General features: G+C 42.6%; 1 protein-coding gene across 2 annotated transcripts; it reads right to left on the bottom strand.

The window, feature by feature from the left end:
- Nucleotides 1-59: 59 nt before the first annotated feature.
- cep85 (centrosomal protein 85) lies at nucleotides 60-12,949 on the bottom strand. 2 transcript variants are annotated; one of them, XM_049583906.1, is made up of 14 exons: nucleotides 12,784-12,949; nucleotides 11,730-11,789; nucleotides 11,507-11,638; nucleotides 7,584-8,374; nucleotides 6,073-6,203; nucleotides 5,714-5,831; nucleotides 5,397-5,582; nucleotides 4,777-4,929; nucleotides 4,518-4,672; nucleotides 4,292-4,409; nucleotides 3,088-3,138; nucleotides 2,885-2,992; nucleotides 2,515-2,758; nucleotides 60-1,995 (listed from the first exon to the last, which is right to left on the bottom strand). In XM_049583906.1, exons 2-14 carry the CDS (start codon nucleotides 11,767-11,769, stop codon nucleotides 1,832-1,834), a joined length of 2,391 nt encoding a protein of 796 aa, XP_049439863.1. In that variant the 5' UTR covers nucleotides 11,770-11,789; nucleotides 12,784-12,949; the 3' UTR covers nucleotides 60-1,831. The 2 variants fall into 2 exon arrangements, with proteins under 2 accessions (XP_049439863.1, XP_049439864.1); XM_049583907.1 differs by lacking the exons at nucleotides 11,507-11,638; nucleotides 11,730-11,789; nucleotides 12,784-12,949 and adding an exon at nucleotides 9,039-9,312.
- Nucleotides 12,950-13,140: the final 191 nt, after the last annotated feature.

Here is a 13,140-nt window from a genome sequence, read left to right as displayed (position 1 = left end):
TAAGGAAAATTGTAGTATAAATTTAAAAATAAGTTAAAATAAATTCAATTTGAAACAAATTAAAACAAAACAAAATGTTGAAAATCTTTATTTCTAAAATATGCAAATACAAATAAGGACAAAAGTATGAAAATATAAACATCTTTTTCCCTTTTGCAAAACATTTGAGATGTTAAGGCATGCGGAGCCTGACTTTCCAAAGATAAATCTTGTGCTAGAGATTTTAAAGGTCCCATGAAATGAAAAATGGCTTGTGTGTCCCTGGGTGTGTTGTTCTCTATATTCTTCTGACAAAAAGTCATTGTTGCATATATTTATATTAAAATCCCTTTCTCTTCCTGTAAAGTGTCAAGTTTTATTTTTTTTAAATGGCTTCTCCTGCACACGATATAAAACTCCATCCAGTACAGTGTGATTGGTGATTTCGGGGTGATCCAGCCAACCCCTCACCACGTGGGATTAAAACATGACATGAAGAAGGTGAAGGACCCTCAGTGACGGCTGCCAGTCTTTAAAACTCTATCACTTCCCATCAGCCTCAACATCTTACTATGAAATACGTCAAACCACAGGAGAAAATTACAATCAAAAAGCCACTTCATGGGACCTTTACAAAAGTTTTGCAAACACATTAGCACATTGTTACAGCAACACATTAGGAGGCTTTCACACTGAGTTGTCAATGCAAACAATACAAAATAAATAATACTGAAGATTAATACTGTTTCTCAGTCATACGTTTATCAAACAGTTTCTGTCGAATGCGCGTCAGCCATTATCAACCTGAAATGTACAGTAAACTAAAGTTAGAGCAGAGTCTGCAAAGCTCACCCAGACTGAAGAGTTTCAACTCACTTCATTTGTCTACCAGGAACAAAAACAGTGTATAGGGCCGCCACAAGCTGTGTGATGAGGCCCAGAGTTATCTGCTACATTCAGAGTCAGGGAATGTATTGACTATCCTACTGGTTGATACACTGAGAGAAAGGTCATATTCGAGGAGTCAGCTGCAAACAGCCCTTTGTGGTTGTTCTAAAAATGAATTAGCATTGTGGTTGCAAACGTGACAGAAAGGCACATTTTGGTATTCATTCAGAACGAGGCCTGCAGCAGAGAGAAGCGTTCACAAACATTCACAGACTTGCACAACTGCTTCGCCCAGTTTCTTTGGTAATAAAACTGTTGTAGGCCTGTTGGTGTGAGAAGCTGATTTGGTATTAAACCCTTCAGTATCAAGTCTTATACCTCACAGCAGAGTCTTATGTTACAGTGTTCACCATTTTAAATAATGGCATGTTAGTAACACTTCCTTGTGAATTCAGTTAAAAGCACAGGTTATGATATTTTCAGTTGATTGTCAACCACTTCTTGGATAATTCCCCTCAAGAGGGAAATTAAGGTTTAAATAAATTATATTTGTGGGACTTCTACACAAATAGTTATCCACTAGAGTGGAACAAAAAGGATAAGACTGTTTGGTAACTGACAGTATTCATGTCATCATTAATAAAAAAACACACTCACAATGCTTAAGGATCAAGTATTAGAGGTAAGTTATTTTCCGTTAGCCCTTGGACTGAAATAGATGAACTCACCGGGGGGATGGGAGGGTTCTGAGCTACAGGCAGGCTTGAGAATCAACGTACAGTCAGTCCAGAGAAGAAGAAGAAGAAGCTAAACCATTTGGGCTTTCCTCTGTCCTCATTTTAAGAAAATTGAAATCCAGTCCTCTTTCTGACATTCAGTAACTAGTCATGAAAGACAAGCCCGTTTTAGATGCTTCAGAGGTGAAGTGGGGCAAGTTTCCTCCATCGCCACTTGGGTGGCGATGTTATTGGGTGATGCAGTTTTCTCCCATGTCCTGCGCATACCGGTCCAGTATTACGTTGCGTAGTTCCTCGACATCACGACGCAGCTGTTGAGCTTCAACCAGCTTCTTCTGCAGCACCTCGGGACTCATCCAGTCTTCGTCCTGCTCTGCCACTGGTGGGGGCGCTGGGAAAACAAAACATGACTCTGATTCATGCTGTACAATCCTCCAGACTTCAAAGGGGATTTTATTTACAGGTTCATACTTGTATTTTCGGTTTCTACTTGATCATGTTTAACTTACAAGCTTTATTGTTCCAAATAATATATTATTTTCATCACACTGTCCGTGGTGAAACACTATTTTAGTCTTTTTAAGCCCACTCCCCAAGACGCCCAAGTCTTCCACATCCGCACCCTGGTGTCTGTGCACTGTCACTGCAGCCGGGGAATGATTGTAATGCAGTATGGTGCTCTTTTTACCATGAAAAATCACCACTAAAAGCTCCTTAACCAAAATCTTAACAATCTAACATGTTTCAGCAGGAATATGATCTGAAATCGGGCAGAAATTTAAAGCATCCCCAACCAAGATCACGTTTTCCTGATGTTAGCATGTAGCTACATGTAGCAGCATTTCACAACACTGACTCTTCCCTGAAAATATCTATTGCACTGACAGAGTAAAATTTAAGTAGTGCTTACATGTGAGACCGAGCAGCAGTGAGAGGTTGGGGTCTTGTCCATGAGCTCTCTGGGTGAGAATGCTGCACAGGGAGCGCAGGTCACTGAGACAGGACGCGATCTCTACATGAAGCCTTTGAGTGAGACGAGCCCCAGCTGGCTGCAGGGCAGAGGAGGCCTGGTTAGTGCCCCTCTGCTCTGGATCACTCATTTGCTCCTGCAGGGTCAGATTCTGCTCCATCAGCTCCTGGTTCTGGGCCGACAGCTGAAACACAGCAGTCAGGATCAATATTATCCAGTGAAAGAGTTGTGCAGTTTGTGAACAGGTTTTTTTTAAAGACTCACAGGTTCTCTGTAAACAACACCACACTTTGTTATTAGTCTATCTCACCTCCTTCATGGCCGCGTGGAGCTCCAACACATTCTGTTCTTTGGCCAACACATCTTCTCGGAGAGCTTGAGAGCTGCTCTCCTCCTGAGATATCTGCTCCTCCAAAGCCTGCAGACACAAACAGTAACTCACAAATGTTAAAGGACTATAAACTGAACAGTAACCACACCAATAATTTAGACTCATTGTGAAGAGACAGTCACCTGGATCTGAGAGCCAAGCTGTTCCATCATTCGGTGCTGCTTCTCAATGACCTGCAAAGAGAAGACAACATAATGCAACAGTCATCTCCTAATCCTTTCATTTCTATTATCAAATTACATCATTCTTTAACCTCCCTGTTCTGTCGTACTGGGAGGTCATGACCTGAGCTTTGTGGAAATTGTGTATGTGCTTACGGACAGAAGCGTGTTCTTCGCAGCACACAGCAGCACAGACAGCACGGTTAACATTACAAAGGAGATTTAAGAAGACAAACCAGACCAACAAATATGACTTAAAAATGATTAACAGATGATGGACAGCTTGCTGCCACAAGCCTTTAACCACAATATACAGAAACATGCTTCCAGAAAACTGATCACTTCTTGTTTCTAACACATAGTTCCTCTCACCTTACTCAGCTAGATCAACTTTTTGTTGCTGAAGTCATTTGGGTCAAGCATATGAACAGTAACACTACAATTACATGGCACAGAGTGAACAGTTCATGAAGTCTAATTTGAAAGAGGTCAATTTAAAATAGTCTATAGTAGTCTAGTTTATCAAATTTCCTTTAATACCCACTGTACTTCAAGAACAGTAGCAGTCCAATGAGCATTTAAAATAAAGCTGTCGCAAGTAGTGACAGCAATAGTACCTGAGTACTCTTGAAACATCAGTTTTCAGTCAATGTATAAAGTACTCACAGCTGCCCCTCCCACATGTGAACATGACTTTTATATATAATTTTTACTATTTAAAATGGGTGAAATCTTATTTTAATGTAGAGCTGGGTGCGGTGTATTGCTTCCCTCAGCAGCTCTCTTTATCTGCTTATCACAAGACTACTGCTGCAGGAGTGTGACCTCTGCTGATAGGGCTTACAGTTAACATCACGCGGTTTAAATAACCTAAAAGTTATTAACAGGTTTAACAGCAGAGTCAAGCTGTTTTGGTGCTGGTGATGGTTTGTTGGTTTTGGGATGTTAACCACTGCTGCTGTGTGAGCTTGTACTACTGGGCAGACAGTGAGATGTCTTGGGGAAGAGCGGCTCGGGAAACACTCCTTCAGTGCAGTGACAGAAAATACTTGAATATGGAAGTTAATTAAAATGCTCATCCCTGGTCACAAAAGTATTTCAAGTATCAGGTGTACCCACAAGATCTTTTTATAGAGGAAATGCACAAAACAGACAAACAACAGACCTTTTTGTGTCTCTGCTGCTCCTCCCTCAAAGCATTATTCTCTCCTATGAGCTTCTCCATATCCAGGGAAGGCAGTCTGGCTCCATCCTCGAGGCCCTGCTGTACCCGCTGCTGCATACTGATGAGGACAAAAACAAAAACACACATCAGGCAGAGTTATTACTTTCTGAGTTAACATGCACACTGAGAAGATGATATTATTGTTGATGTGTGTGTGTGTACATACTCAGTAATGGTGGTCAGCAGGTCTCTTTCCCTGCGTTTCTGATCTTCCAGCTGTGTGTCTTTTTCCCGTAGTTGTGAGCGCGTCGTCTCCAGACAGACCTCCAGTTCTCGTACCTTCTCTTGTAGCTGAGCCGCCTGCTGTTCAGCCTCTACAAGCTGACAAAATAACATATAAAAGACATATCCAGGTTTAATGGTTTACACACCTTGACCCATGTATATCAAAACAAACCCAGTAAGAAAGGTGAAACTGTGCTGACCTGCTTATTCTGACTCTGGTAGTCCTCCAAGGTGGGCAGGTCAGCTAGATAGCGCTCCAGAGTCTCAATACGCTGCTGGTTCTCCCTCTTCAGCTCCGCCTCCTTCTGACACTTCTTTTTTAAGTTGTTGATGTGCTTGTCTCGACTGCGGATCTGCACAAATAGGCAAATGTGGTAAGCAGGATGATATGCTCAAGAAGTAATAGGCGTGAGACTCATTCATAACTCTACGTGTGACTAACTGTTCCTACAAACAGTTAGTCACACATGTTGGCCTCAGGGAAGCCGCTTTAGCACCATTGATCTTTCTGTATGAAAATGATAAACTGAACTTGTTAGGCCTGCAGTTAAACACAACATCTATTCATCTATTTATGTACTAAGTTTAACAGTGATCTTATAAATAGCATCTCAGCTCCTGTGGAGAGTTAAAGGGTTCCTGTGTGTTTTGTTTCCATTTCTTGTAATATTAGCTCTTTGGTACTGTTGTGGCAGGAAGTTTGGCAGGAACTTCTCTTCATTACTGACGTCACCAAAGCCGAGATTTAAATGCAGTTCTCAACCAATAAATGGCACTAAAACAGACGTATGTTAGGAGGATGTGTTAGGCAAGCACAAACCCTCTCTTCCTGTTTCTTCATCTCCTCTGCGTGTCTCTCACAGGTCTCTTTCAGGCTGTCAGTTAGTCGGCGTGTCTCGGCCTCAACGGCCCCCAGTCTGCGCTCTGCCTCCGCTTTCTCCAGGGCAACACAGTCGGTACGCTCAGTAAACTGCGCCCTCAGAAAGGCGTTCTCCCTCTGAGCCTCCTGTAAAGCCACCATGTCATACTTAAGTTTCAATAAAGGTTCTTGAGGGTTAACAGTTTGTAAAGACGATAACAATACGGCACAGGGCTCTCAGTGTTTGTTTTTAGGAGCTGGTACATGTTTTCTCTCACCTGTAGCCGCAGCATACACATATCCCCATAAGAAGCTCCTCGACCCAGGAGGGCTCCGTGAACCTGCAGCTCGCTTTCCCTCAGACGCTGCTCCAACTGGGACATGTGCTGCTTTTGTCTGCATCATTACCGGGTCCAACCATTGTTAACACAAGAGAAACAATAAAGTCAGCAACATTGTGGAAAAACAATCTGTTAAAGCACCCTACAGTTAAAAGACAAACATAAAGACTATATTTCACAGTATCAAGGCAATATGAACTGTATCACAAAGCATTAAGAAATGTATTATTATCAAGTAGCAATAAGAAGATTCCCTTGCCCTCCACAGGAGAAGTAAAATGATCAGAAGCACTTGCCTCTCGATGATAAGCTCCTTCTCCTTCAGCAGACTCTCACTGGCTTTGACCAGAGCGTCCCACTTGCCAGACTCCGAGTGAACAGGCGTCGAGTACAGAGATGGGTACTGACCCACTCCAGCACTCATCAACTGTAACGAAAAGACAAACACCATGTGACAGTTAAACCTGCATTGTGTGGAGAAATCACACAATGGAGATTAAAGCAAAGATTTAAAAATCCGGTTTACCTTATCAAAAACTTTGTCTACCACTGACACTTTCAGCACAGTATAGTATAGCAATACAGGTGTTAAAACCTAACTCTAAAAATAGTAACAAAACATAATGCAAACAGCTCAGGAATTAGTGCTAGCCTTTCGTAGCCTGACACCTGATCAAATTATTCTTATACCACAGCAGTCATCTGACAACTGACTCATAGACACTTTGTCAATAACAACATGATCAGTTTCTAACAGTTATCATAAGAGAAAATAAGAGAAATAAGACTCGATGAGTATCAAGCGGTGCAGATCTCTCTTCTAGAATAGAATGTAATTCCACCTCCGAGACTATTTAAAGGCTTTCTTCCAACACACACTAGAAGCTCTGCCAAATGCTGCTGTATTCTGGTGCCCCGAAGAATACATTTAGCACCATGAATGAATGCTCCTCTCAAAGCTTAAAGAGATATCATTTAGTTTATGAGGCAATGTTTGAATGATTATCAGGAGTATGACTCACAGGAAGGTCAACAGTTTCTTCAAACAGTAAAAACCCCTTCTACCCAATTTACGTTTAAATATTTCTTCCAGTATTTCAGATGAGTAAAAAGTACTTAAAAACTGTGTAAAAATGATAATGTCAGTTAATGCGTCAGTACACAGTACGAGGAAGTCACTCCATTGTGGCACTTTGTCAGCATCTGGCATAGGGGAAAAAAATTAGTGGTAAAAAGCTGTTGCGCAAAACACTTTTCATTATTTCAACAGCTTTTTACACACTGCAAATGAGAAGCTGTAATCAGCTGTCTGGCATTGATCAACTATAGGATTATATGAATGAAACATGTGATAAGATGCAACTTTTCTAACCCGACAGCAGACAACAGAGACCCCTTTGAAGTGCTTCTGATTTTGATTTTGCTGACTGACGTGACAAATCCTGCCATAAAATAGGACAAGCCGTCTGTATGGCTTCGGGCTTTATTTGATGGGACGTTATTTTCCCAGTGTTGACCTATATATGTGTCAGGATCTAAATTTCTGGACAGATTTCAATGTCCACGAACAAAGCGACTACCCCACAAGTCTGCTCCGTTGGCCTGTAAGTTATCAAGGTGTTTCCCTACAACAAGTTTGTTTTGTCACCCAGCAGCAGAGTTGTAAGACAAAGTGACACGATGTCTGCCCCCTACTATGATCCAAAAGAAACGCTGACAGTTATGACATAAATAAACAAACACTCTGAAGTGTGTCTAATGTGTTTCTTTTCCTCTAGTGAAGTATAATTTCAGGATAAATGCTTACCTGCATTTGCTCCACTTGCAGGCGTAAACTCTCCAGTTGCTGCTTATGTTGCTGTTGTTGCTGCCAGCTGGACAGTTCACCACATCTGTCCTGCCGCAATGGCTCATAACCTTTGGAGCCTGCGTGCTCCCTCAGCAGAGCCTGTGTCTGCAGGCTGAGAGGGTTTGCATAAACTCCAGCAGATCCGGCCGCACCAGGCTGACTGCCCCTCTGATTAGAGGTTTCCGCTGTGCCGGGAACCCCAGGCCTAGCTTCAGGCAAAACCTTATAGCTGTGCTCCATGCTGCCTCTGTAGGCCTCAGACACACAGTCTGGGGTGTCTCTAATCCCGGTCGCCTGTAATCGGAGTCTGACATCAGGGCATAACCCCCCCAACAGGGCTGACTGATTTAGCGTAGGCTCCACAGCAGGAGTGTCAAACCTCTGGCCCTCATCCATCCGCGTGTGATCCGAGGGGAAAAGCGAGTGGTCCAGCCCATTGACAAGGCTGCGGTAGCGGCTCAGGCAGTCTGGCTTTGGCCCCACATGATCGCTTCCCACACCAGCCTGAGCATCCAGGTTAGGTGAAGATGCTGATTTGGAGAGAGAGGAAGACTTTGAGGTGGAGCCACTTGGGGTTCTGGAACTTGAGGAAGACCTGTGACCCTCGGAGGACAGGGAATCCTCCTGGACACATGAACGGGGCTTAGAGGCCGGGGCTCCGGCCGTGGATGGCATGACATGTGCAGTAGGTATTGGGATCTGACTGCGGATGGGCTGGAAAGGGGGGCTGCTGCTGGAACTGCAGAAATCTTTGAAAAGGAAAAGAAGAAAGAGTTATTCGAAATTACATTAACTGGTATTCTCTCACTATAGACCTTGTTAAACCAGTGCAGAATATCTAGAGCAATACTGCAGGCCATTTTCTCTATTTTCAGTCGGTGATGTAAAGTAGATGCAGCAGGGTTTATGGGTGGCCTACTTTGATGATGAGGTGTCACCACTGAAAGAATTAACTGGCTCTGACTGACTCAACCCAGGGAATAGGCTTATAATAGACTTAAACCAATGCGCAGAATAAAAGCTCCATATTACATGATTAACAGAAACATATGTTGCTGTATAGCACTGATAAAGCTTGTGTTAGTTGCCACATTGCTGAGTGTACATATCAACAAATTATAATCCACTGTTACAATAGAACTGCTGACTAAACTGTCTTCTTTTTCTTGCAATTATTCCCTCAACAACATGCAAAGAGAAACACCCTCAGACTTCAGAGTATACACCCAATCCGCTCCATTAAGCACACACAAAAATGTTAACTGTCTTCATTTGAAAACCTCAGCGATCACATTATGCATACAAGGATCTTCAAGAACATAGCTAAGATCACGACAAACAGCCCACAGATATCTCCACAAGCCTGGACACAATTCAAAGTTACATAACTCTGATTTCAGCAGCATTACAAACCTGAGAGACCTGTTGAAGTCTGGAAACCTGGCGTTCACTCCAGCGCAACAAACATGTTATTAGCTGTGGCATGTTTTTTTACAGCTGAACTGAGGTCAGCTTAGCCACTGAATGCCTTAAATCAAAACAAAAGTCCGTCCTCTGCATTTCTCAACGGTACCAAATCAACCTATGAAGCCAAGACTGACAGCGACGCAGCAGGCAGGCCCTGTGCCCAAAACTGTATTGTCCTCGAACAGCCAAACCAGCTTGTACCAAGCTCGAAGCAAACACACACAAACAGGCACACACAGGAAAGGTTAGGGGTATTTATAGCCCACCTCTCATGTTACAGAGTGATCTGTGGGTGCCGCTTATTTAAGCACCTTGCCTCCTCCCACTGTAACATCACACACGTGTACATTCAAAGTCAAAGCCTGAATGGGATACGTTTGTCCTGTCCAGCTTAAAACCACGACTTTGTTAAACTAGAAACTTCTCTGTCACAGGGAAAAATAATACTTAGTACAAAGGCAAGAATATTATGGAAACAACATCAGGCTTTCGGTAAGGTAAAACTTCACATATAAAAGAAGCCTTCAGGCACCACTGATTCAACATGTCTGGCTAGAACAAGTCTAAACTACTTTGTAAGAGGAATAATCGGTAGATGTTTGCTGAACAGACATTCCTGCCTTTGGAAAGTATAAAACATAATACGAATTACCTGCAGCTGTAAAACAGAAGGTTTTAAAAACATAGCAACTAAAATGAAAAAACAATGGTCCTTTCTTTAAAAAAAGTAAAGTATTCTGAAGCGGTTTAATTTAGACACCAAGTATGCTATGTGGTATTGTCTCCAACGGGTCATTATTGTGCCTAAATGTGGGGCTAATTGTCACGTTGCTAGGCACGGCTGTTGGTTTAAGTGCCAGGACAAAGCTGTACAAGCACCGATAGCATGCTCAACAGTTGTAACCAAACAATCAAGTCTGTCAGTAGTAGATTAAGCTCAAATGTAGACAACCGATATAAAGAAATGTATCTAAAAAACAAGCACATGCACAGGGTTGGAAAAAATATCATGCAAACTGGACAACTAATGAATATTAACAGTCTAATAAGGAGCTGGGCCACGCTTTTCTTGAATGTAGCTTCAATCCCTCCAGGAACATTGTCTTACAAGCTGAATGAACAGCGTGCTCAGGGCTTGTAAAATAACACTGGACACCTCAACACTAAGCCTATTCAGTTATTTGGAAGATGTAGAAGATATGCATCTGCTAACATTACTAACTGTTCTCTTCACTTTCCCTTTCAGGTTTAGTGATGTGCAGATCTTGTGACTGTTGCAGTAACAAGTGGTGTTCAGAGATCTTTTAATTCACTGTGTTGATCGGGGAAGCACTCAATCAATTTAAGTAGAAGTGTGCATAAAATAGTCTAATTACAAAAGTGACAAAAATCTGACACATTTTAGCCACACCACCAAAAATCCACTACAATGTTTAACAAATGGCCAAAGACATTGTGTGTTAAATGTAGCCTTGTGTCCTTAAGACTACCTCAGGAAAGCCAACACACAGAGGCAAGTTTATGCCAGGACACCATTGACCTGTTTGCAGTTGTTATGAACAGTTTCCAAAAGGCAGCCCTGTCATGAATGCCAGCTTTGTACAGTCCAGACCCTACAGTGTTCATACACTTCTCATGTTTTTTCAGTCTATTATTTTGTAGTGTTTCCTGTTGTCCCCAGCAGGTCAGTCACTACACAGAACCTTTCTGATAATGTGAGTCTGTTATTTTTTCCACTCAGCGGACATACTTGTATAAATATAGTACATGCACGCACGTCCCATCTCCACTGAGAGTTCACATTTTCTCCAGTGGGATATTCCCATTTAAAAACATAATATTCAAAAAAACCTTGTTGACTTTGACATTTCACACCTAAGGCAAGGTCCAGTTTCCATTTAGCCGTCCAGCCCTGGCATCCCAACACCCCATCCTCCCAATTAACCACAACACCGGAGTAGTGCAGCAGAGCCTTGGGGCATTTTTGGCTGGGACTCTAATCTACCTCTGCAAATCTCCCAAGCACCCACAGTGGATCACAAACATTTTCTCACTCCATAAATAGCCTAAGAAACACCGACACAAACGTGAAGATGAAGTCTTTTCAGCCTCAGCACAAAAAAAAGGGGTTGCGGTTGAGTCTGGGGGCCATGTGCGGCTTCTTGATACATGATATGACTGTTCTTAACTTTCAAGCTAACACTGATTTCAAAGTATATAAGTTTAAATGGTAAACAGCCCTGCTACAGAACACAGATACCCTGTAAAGACCACATATATGCAGCTGACAAAAAGCACCCACCTCTGGCTGTATGGAGTTAAAACCGGAGCACCATCGCTGACACACATACTTCACAACAATGTTACACAATACACACTATAGGGAGGGGCGAAGAACAAGCAAAAGTGATCACCTTCTGTGCTGTCAGATGCTGAGGTGCCAAGACCAGTGTCCCCACTGTCCGATGTTCCAGGCCGGCGGCCAAAACGGCTTTGGAACTTCTCTGACACAGCTGGTGTCTGCCACTCCATGTCAGCAAAGCGAGCTAATGTAAAATTGTGAAACAGGACAATGGCACATCAACACAGGGTGAACTGACACACAGTATTAACTCTGACTGCAGAGTGACAACTTACCCGCTAGCTTGGATTCAATATATCGGTGTGAGGTTGTCATTCCATACAAGGCAATGTCACCTGATTGAGAGGAGGAAACCATACATTATCAAACTGTGCAGACACACTGAAAAGATATTTGGCGGTTGTTTACTTTAAAGCACATAAGCAACTTGACAACTGGCTAAATTCATGGACTATCTTAATGTAGGTTAGTTAAGTTTGCTTCTTGGTCACTTCAGCAAATAAGCAAACATCTGATGATTTATTCATAAGAATTAGTTAACTGGGAAAACAGAGACAGGGAGCATTAACTAGAGCTTTGTGATGAACCACAGACTAAGATGTCCTCTGAACAAAAGCTCCTTTCTTGCATCCTGCATGTCATGAACTAAACGTCCACAGCCTTGGACTCCACAGCTGTTAGCCACTGACTGATCTGCTCACCTATCAAACTCATCTGCCCCTCAACAACCTCCACAGGCTGTTTTGGGCAGCAACAAAAATAACAACATGAACACATGTCTTAGTTACATAATGTGTTACACAAACATTAATACCCCTTTGAGGCTACAGGAAGTTGTACACCAAGTGTGGCAAGCAAATATAATGGTTGCTGATGGCTACAAGCAGTCTGAGGCAGCCTGGTTGTGACTGACTAATCCTCTTAACGAGCTAATTCATAAAGGAACTGACTGCTAACACCAAACCAGCCAAGGCAAGCTATCAGCTAAACGTGACTAATCGCTAAATTGCATTTTAATGTAAAGACACTGGCTAAATGCGACAATGATAGCTAAATAAATCTGGGCTACTTTAAAGCAATAACTTCTGTAAGATTTCCTCGCCATAACGTTCAGTTTTATTGTGCTGCGATGCTCTGCACCGTTAACCATTTTAGCTAATCCATGACAAATCCGTTTCCGTTTCATAAGCTAGCTAACAGCTAACAGCTAACACAACGTTGCCGTTTGCTACTTCAGTTAACACTAACGTTACAAATCTCTGTTAGCTTTCCGTGCTTGTGTTGCTAAAGCTGGGCTAGCTGTACGCGCCGGCAAAACGGGTACTTTACCTTTAGTTTCACATAAACAGAATGCAGTAACAAATCTCGGTTTGAGGCTGGTAACCGAAGCTGAATCTGTACCATCCGCTGCTGCTGCTGCTGCTGTTGTTCCGCTAGCCAACTGAACTGAGCTCCTCTGATGGCAGACGACCCGTCAAAGACACAAAGGCCGCTTGTTTAGTCTCACAGCGCCGCCCGTTGAACAGTGACGCTTTGTGTTGTTTAAGAAACCGTTTGCGGGTTTCCTGCCTGCAAGGTACATCCGTCCGCCGTGGTTACATTTGCAGACTACAACCCCAAAACTAGGGCAGCAGTGTTAGTAAGACTCATCTTAAAAATACTGCTGCTGATGAAACAAAAGGCATG

The sequence above is a fragment of the Epinephelus fuscoguttatus genome, linkage group LG8 (genome assembly GCF_011397635.1).
Source record: "Epinephelus fuscoguttatus linkage group LG8, E.fuscoguttatus.final_Chr_v1".
NCBI lineage: Eukaryota > Metazoa > Chordata > Actinopteri > Perciformes > Serranidae > Epinephelus > Epinephelus fuscoguttatus.
The sequence above is the reverse complement of the archived record's forward strand: the minus strand, read 5'-3'. Positions and strand labels throughout refer to the sequence as shown.